The sequence below is a fragment of the Scardinius erythrophthalmus genome (assembly GCF_964197995.2).
Source record: "Scardinius erythrophthalmus genome assembly, chromosome: 1".
Classification (NCBI taxonomy): Eukaryota; Metazoa; Chordata; class Actinopteri; order Cypriniformes; family Leuciscidae; genus Scardinius; species Scardinius erythrophthalmus.
In genome coordinates, this window is record NC_138221.1 from 7,116,607 (window position 1) to 7,124,545 (window position 7,939).

The window sequence follows — 7,939 nt, forward strand, 5'->3', positions numbered from 1 at the left end:
ACTTTGGTAACAGGGTTGATGAATACAGTCAGTGCTACAGTTTGTGTAAAAACTGAGACAAAGGATTGAGATTATTTTCTTGTCTTCCCATCATGCAGTAGAAAGAGCCCAGATGATGTCACTTACTGTGTGTCACAGTTTTAAGAAATGCTCTGTTTTTAAAAGGAGGAAAATCATGTCAAAAGAAACAGGGTTGAGTGAAACGTGTAGGACATGGGTAATGCTAATAAACGCTTGTGTTATTTCTCACAGGGTAATTCACTTGAGCTTGTTTCTGGTGTCCCACTTTCACATGCGCATGATTGGAAGTCAGTGAAAGGAAAAGTCTAGTGTGAACGTCCATTAATAATTAACTGTTTTTGTCAAATAAATATCAATCTCAAAGTTGGTGTCAAAATATGGCAGTATTGTATATTATAATGTTAATATCATGCTAGATAATTGTGTCATTTACAAAATATATGTAATAGTTCTTGCTAAATCAGTGGTTCCCAAACTGGGGGGCGCGCATTGCAGGGGGGGCGTGGCACGGCTACGGCTTCCCGGGTTAGTTACAATGCTAGCATAACAGCATGGACAAGTTTGTGACAGCGCTCCCAGCTAAACGCAAACCAGATGATGAATCTTCACCAAATGTAGCAACTTCAAAAGCAAAGACAAGAAAATATGACGAGGCATATCTCGCACTCGGCTTCACCAGCACAACAGTGGGTAAGGAGGAAAGACCACAGTGTGTTGTGTGTCTAAAAATACTAGCTTGCGACAGTCTGAAGCCGAACAAATTAAAACGCCACTTGGAGACAACACATCCCGAGCACAAAGACAAGCCGGTGGAGTTCTTCAGAAAAAAACTCACACAGTGTCGTGCACAGCAGAGTCGCTTTACTAAAGCAGCATCCCTGCCTGCTAATGCTCAACTCGCATCCTACAAAGTTGCCTACAGAGTTGCTCAGTGTAAAAAGCCACACACTATAGCCGAGGAATTAATACTTCCCTCTGCGATCGACATGGTCTCAACTATGATCGACGAAGCCACTGCCAGCAAGCTAAAGGCCATTCCTCTCTCAAACAATACTATCTCAAGGCGTATTTATGATATGTCAAAAGACATAGAAGAGCAGCTAAATGACAAGATACGGGACCGACGCTTTGCTCTGCAGATGGATGCGGCGACTGACAGTAATAAAGACTGCTTATTGATAACATACGTCAGATTCATTGATGCCGATGATTTGAGGGAGGATTTGCTTTTCTGCAAACAAGTGACGAGCAGAGCCACTGCAGACGAACTGTTTAAAATAATTGACACTTACTTGAGAGAGGCCGATCTGAAATGGGAGGACTGTGTGGGGATCTGCACAGACGGGGCTCAGGCCATGGCTGGGAGAAGAGGGGGGCTGCAAGCGCTCATCAAGCGCATCTCCCCTAACGTGCAGTGGACACACTGTATGATACACCGAGAGGCGCTGGCGTCTAAACAGCTGAGTCCCGACCTGCATGATGTTATGACGGATGTCATCACTACAGTGAACTACATTAAAACACGACCTGTCAAAGCACGTATTTTCTCTGCACTGTGTGAGGAAATGGGCTCCGACCACACAGCTGTTCTGTTTCACAGCGAGTCCCGATGGCTGTCACGTGGGAAGGTTTTATCCAGGGTCTTTGAACTGCGGGATGAGATCCGCATCTTTTTGGAGGAGGGGGAAAATGAACTTGCCCACAAGTTTAACAACAACAAGTTCCTCATGAAACTTGCGTACCTCAGTGACATGTTTCAAAAACTCAATGAGCTAAATCTGCAGATGCAGGGCAGCAACACACACCTTCCACATCTGGCAGATAAAATCACATCATTCACAAGAAAGCTTGAGATGTGGGAGCAGCGAGTTACAGAGGGAAATATAGACTCGTTTGAGAACCTGAAGTCATTCATTGAGGTCAACAAGCTGCAGAACACAGTGATCCCATGCATGAAAGCTCACATCTCTGCCCTCCAAAAGCATTTCCAGAGGTACTTCCCAGTGCAGGATCCTACACAATATGACTGGATCCAAGACCCCTTCAGTGCAACACCACCTGCCGAATTCAGCACTACAGAGAATGAACAGTTCATTGATGTCACCTCTGATTCAACAATGAGGCTTGAGTTTAAGTCTAAGACACTAGCTGCATTTTGGATTGGAGTGGAGAAAGATTTCCCACTGCTAGGTAAAAGAGCTCTGGCCTCACTCCTTCCATTTGCCACGTCTTACCTATGTGAGATAGGTTTTTCTGCTGTGGCCTCCATCAAGACTAAATACAGATCAAAGCTGGACATTGAAAATGAACTAAGAGTAGCAGTCTCACAGCTGCAACCCCGATTTGAGAAGATCTGCAGCATGAAGCAAGCCCACACCAGTCACTGAAAAGATGTGGACATTAAAGGTGCAGTTTTTGCAGAGTTAAATGTTCATGATTTTGTTATTTTCTTCAGAGAGCTGGTAAAGTGTAAAAGGCCACTTTCATGCAGGAATGGAGTTTATAAGAAGATGTGTTGAAAGCCATGAACACCATTACATGGTAACAATTTATGATACATGATGCAGTGTCACTTTTAATAATTGTGAAGGTGATTTGTCATTTTTTTTTTTTTAGTTTTGTACAGGAAGAAGTTGCCATTTTGTATGACTTACAATGTTAAGTAAAGTCCAGTGGAGTTTAGAAACAAAGGATTTGTATGTTTGTGTCAGTGTGGGGGGGCTCGAAAATATTCTTATCTTCAGAAAGGGGGGCCCTGCAGAAAAAGTTTGGGAACCACTGTGCTAAATTAACATAGGATTCGTGCCTATAATGTTTTAAAAATAATAATTGGAAGATAAATTTTCCTCATTTTTGGAAAGTTTCAAGGACATATAATCAATTTATAAAAAGACATCAAATTATCATAATATTTTATAACCGTGATGCCGATTTTATTACACCAGGGCTCACTTTCATGTCCTTTCACATTATATTTCTCTCTTTGAATTATTTGTATGTACTGAAAATTAAATTAATAATTTTCTCTTTGATTTCAGACCTGATGGATGAGAGCGAGGAGAGTGAAGAACCGAGTGAATTGGAGGAAGAACATCATGTCAATCCTGAAGGAAAACCATTGAGTCGCTCAAAGACTAAAAAGACATTTTTAAAGAAAAGAAGAGCCAAGAAATCTTTCACCTGCACTCAGTGTGGAAAGAGTTGCACAAAGAAAGGAATTCTTGAGCAACACATGAGGATCCACACCGGAGAGAAGCCGTTCTCATGTGATCAGTGTGGAAAGAGTTTCACAAGCAAACAATATCTTAAAAGACACATGAGGATACACACTGGAGTGAAGCCGTTCTCATGTGATCAGTGCGGGAAAACATTTCTTAGGTCATCACACCTGAAGAGACACCTGACAGTTCATACGAAGGAGAAGCCGTATTCATGTTCTGAGTGTGGAAAGAGTTTTTCATGGCTGTCAACTTTACATAGACATGAGAAAATTCACACTGGAGTAAAAGAGTACATGTGCTTTGAGTGTGAGAAGACTTTTATTACAGCGATAGACTTAAAACAACATGAGAGGATCCACACTGGAGAGAAACCTTACAAGTGTTCACACTGTGACAAGAGATTCAGTCGATCATCAGATCTGAAAACACATGAGAGGATCCACACTGGAGAGAAGCCGCACACTTGTGATCAATGTGGAAAGTGTTTCACTGACAAAAGGCAACTTGATGTTCACATGAGGATCCACACGGGAGAGAAGCCATTCATGTGTGATCAATGTGAAAAGAGATTCTCAAGCAAAGGTAATCTTAAGAGTCACATGAGGACCCACACTGGAGAGAAGCCGTTCTCATGTGGTCAATGCGGCAAAACATTTTGTAGTGCATCAGTCCTGAAGACACACCTGACAGTTCATACGAAGCCGCATTCATGTTCTGTGTGTGGAAAGAGTTTTTCACTGCTGCAATATTTACACACACATCAGAAAACTCACACTGGTGTGAGAGAGTACATGTGCTTTGAGTGCGAGAAGACTTTTACTACAGCGGACTGTTTGAAACGGCACCAGAGAATTCACACTGGAGAAAAACCTTACAAGTGTTCACACTGTGACAAGAGATTCAGTCGATCAGCACATCTGAAAACACATGAGAGGATCCACACTGGAGAGAAGCCGCACACGTGTGATCAATGTGGGAAGAGTTTCACTGATAAAGCTCAACTGAAGCGACACATGAAGATCCATTCTGGAGAAAAACCTTACAAGTGTTCACACTGTGACAAGAGATTCAGTCGATCATCATCTCTGAAAAGACACGAGAGGATCCACACTGGAGAAAAACCACATCACCTCAGTCTGAGATCACTGTAAGTAGTTTATTTTCATGTGCTGAGTAACAAAGTGAGACACATCAACACACATCACCCTATAGCCAAATCTCTCCTCTCCACCTATAGCCGGTGTGTGGTGAGGAAAGGACTGCTCGACAAAAAAGATAATTGTCGACAATATTTTTTATTGTCGACAATGTTGACTAATCGTTTCAGCCCTAGTAACGAGCATGTTCGCGTTCCATGTGGAGATTTGCATGTGAATCTCTTTTGTGCGCGAGTGGGCGTGGTCAAATTAAAAATAATGAGAAAGCGCTTGAGAAACTGGACATCTATTTGGTTTTATACAAATTACTTAAGCAGAGAATATTTGTTTTCAGTTTGAATCCGATTATTTAAAAGTACACACTTAAATGTTTATAAAGGTGTATGGCTCATAAATGTGTGACGAGTATTCGCTGAGTTTTGTTTCAGTTTATAGACGTGCTCAAGAAAAGTTCAGTGAGACGGAGAGGCAGAACGCACACCCTGTTTATTTTCTTTATTTTAAAAAAGCACAATGTTTTGATTCAATTGTAAGTGGACACATATAAAAGTAGACATCTCACAGATTCTTTTTTTATATTTCTTTTTTCTGTATGACCATAAATGACGGAGTAATTTAAGTTTATTGTGCTACAATGTGAAGAAAATCCAGCAAAACGCACGGGCGCGTTTGCCAACCCCAGAGGGTTAACTCGTTTTCAACCAACAGGAATGTCTAATTTGTCAGTTCAAATCAATGCAAAAAAGGTGGGTCGTAGTCGAGGTCGAGGCCAGCATTTACCCACTATAAAGTTACCATAAACTTCGCAGCTTTAAAAAACAATCATCATTCCTGATGCCGAAACATGACAGCCAATACGAGTCAGAGTAACGTTAGGGCAGAAATGTTTTCAAAGTCTTTTACACCGCGAGTCTGACAACTGGACACACTGCCGAACATAGAACCGCACGTCGGAAAGCAAGCCTGAGGTAAGTTAGCTTACAATGTTAACTGTCCTGTCAGATACAGACAGCGATGTTGCCAATATCATTATTTATAATTTTGACATAGAAGTGGGCGGGATAATATCACGAGCGGGAGCGGGCGTCGTGAGCGCTGAGTGAGCAGGAACGAGTAACAATTAGTTAGTTGTCGTCGAAAAAGATGGATAACGCAAAAAAGCTTTCGGGGGCTAAAAATAGAAAAAGAAAGAGGGGAAATGAGATGGCATGTCAACTGATGCGACAGCAGCTAGTGTAAAACGTGGACGTAAAAGTTAATAGTTCACCCAAAAAGGAAAAATAGCCCATGATTTACTCACCCTCAACTCATCCTAAGTGTGTATGACCTCATGACCAGAGATATCACGCCACACCTGAAATCCCCACACATTGAGCCTGGTCATCGATAACAGTACCTTGTCCCACTCGCCACAGCACAGACACTCTACTTCAGTCGGCATAGGTTGGCATATTCCCCCACACTCACATCACCAGTTCATGTTGGCTCTCATCCTCACGTCCTCAGGCTGTTGAGCGATCGCAACCTCCTCCTCCTGTCGATCTATTTCCAAAACGAGCAGCTCCTCTTCTCAAACTCTGGTTCATAGAAGTACGGTTCTGGATCTTGACTGTCTGAGAAGTCACCCTCTTCGTCTCTCACAAAATCAGCCATGTTCATCGCAATTCACTATGTCCACTGTAGGAAAAATAGCCGGCTACTTTTCACGCCGGTATGTTGATGGAAGTTTTCAGGTGTTGCATAATATCTCTGCGCCCAAGTAAGTGCTTTGTGCTTTTGATGGCGTTCACATGCGCATTAAGAATTGGTTCTATAGTTATGTGCATTTGAATATATGTGCGCAGGTTTGGAATTCCCTACAAACCAAGCCTAAACAAAGTACTGGTCTTTCCTTATTAATTTTGATACAGAATTTTATTTTATTTTGTCACTTCGGGGTAGGTACGTGAATTGAGTTTTCCCAACGACGATTTATCTGTAGAGTGAAGGGATCCTCCATAGGGAAAGACTAGTTGGCACTTCAGCACTGCGCTGTCATCGGTTGGTCCTTCATCAGATCTGGATACGGCCTGAATCCGGCAGGCTGCGGAAAACTTTGGGATAAACAGAGACACTAAAATTAGCGTAGATGTTTTTTGTACAATAATTAAAATCTGCTTTTTTTCAGAATTTAAGAAGTAGGAAATTACTAGTCATCCAATTTTTTATATCAGCTATGCATTCCGTTAATTTTGTGAATTGGTAAGTTTCGTTAGGTTTGCTTTTTCTAATATCTTTGACTGAAAAGGTAGATTCGAGATCGGTCTGTAATTGACTAATTCTGTAGGATCCAGTTGTGTTTTTTTAACAAGCGGTTTAATCATAGCCAGCTTAAAGTTTTTTGGTACGTATCCTAGTGACAAAGACGAATGAATGCTATTAAGAAGAGAATCTGTGGGGTTAATCTTAGCATTCTGTTTTACTGACAGCCAAGCGTAACATTCCCAGCATCAGCTTTTAAAGCCTCTCTGTATGCAATCGAACTGTCTTTCCATGAAATGCTAAATACCTCTAGTTTTGTTTTCTTCCAGTTGCGCTCCATTTTTCTGGCTGCTCTCTTAAGGGCCTGAGTGTGCTCGTTGTACCACGGCGTTGGACTATTTTCTTTAATCTTCTTTAAGCGCAACGTAGCAACTGTGTCTAAAGTGCTGGAAAAGAGAGAGTTAAAAGTTTCTGTTGCAATATCTAGTTCTTTTAAGCTATCCGGGATGCTGAGATGATGAAACTGATCAGGAAGATTATTAATAAAGCAATCTTTAGTGGCAGAAGTGATAGATCTAACATATTTGTAACACGGAGTCGGCTTTGCAGCCTTGGCTAAATGAAGTTTACATGAGACTAGATAATGATCTGAGATGCCATCGCTCTGCTGCAGAATTTCAACGGCATCAACATCTATTCCATGTGATAATATTAGATCTAGAGTATGATTAAGACGATGAGTAGGTCCTGACACGAGTTGTCTAACTCCAATAGAGTTTACAATGTCTTTAAATGCCAAAACCAATGCGTATTTTTCATTATTGATGTGTATATTAAAATCACCAACAATTAGTACTTTATCTGCAGCCAATATTAATTCTGATAGAAAGTCCGCAAATTCTTTGATAAAGTCTGTATGGTGCCCTGGTGGCCTGTATACAGTAGCCAGCACAAATCTCAAACGTGATTTATCATTTACACTATATATTTTTACATTAAGCACCAATGCTTCAAAATAATTATATTTAAAACTTGATTTCTTAGTGGATTTGAAAATATTAGACGTTTTAGACGAGGCTCATGTTTGTAACAGTAATCTTGCGTTGTGGACTCGTTTAGGCTTTCCTGTACCTCAAACAGTAAAGTGTTGGCGCTAGCAACACCAAGGTCATGGGTTCAATTCCAAGGGAAAGCAAGAACTGACCAAATGTGTACCTGGAAAGCTTTGGATAAGTGTCTGCCAAATGCATAAATGTAAATTTAAAGTAATGTAATTGTTTGGTTTTAGCCAGGTTTCTG

At 41.1% G+C, this 7,939-nt stretch overlaps 1 protein-coding gene across 1 annotated transcript; it reads left to right on the plus strand.

Moving 5' to 3' along the window:
• Positions 1–572: 572 nt before the first annotated feature.
• Positions 573–2,408, plus strand: LOC308694932 (zinc finger BED domain-containing protein 5-like; the record flags this gene model as incomplete). Its single annotated transcript, XM_081372745.1, has 1 exon — positions 573–2,408. The coding sequence occupies one exon, from the start codon at positions 573–575 to the stop codon at positions 2,406–2,408; it is 1,836 nt and encodes a 611-aa protein (XP_081228871.1).
• Between the last annotated feature and the right edge of the window lie 5,531 nt (positions 2,409–7,939).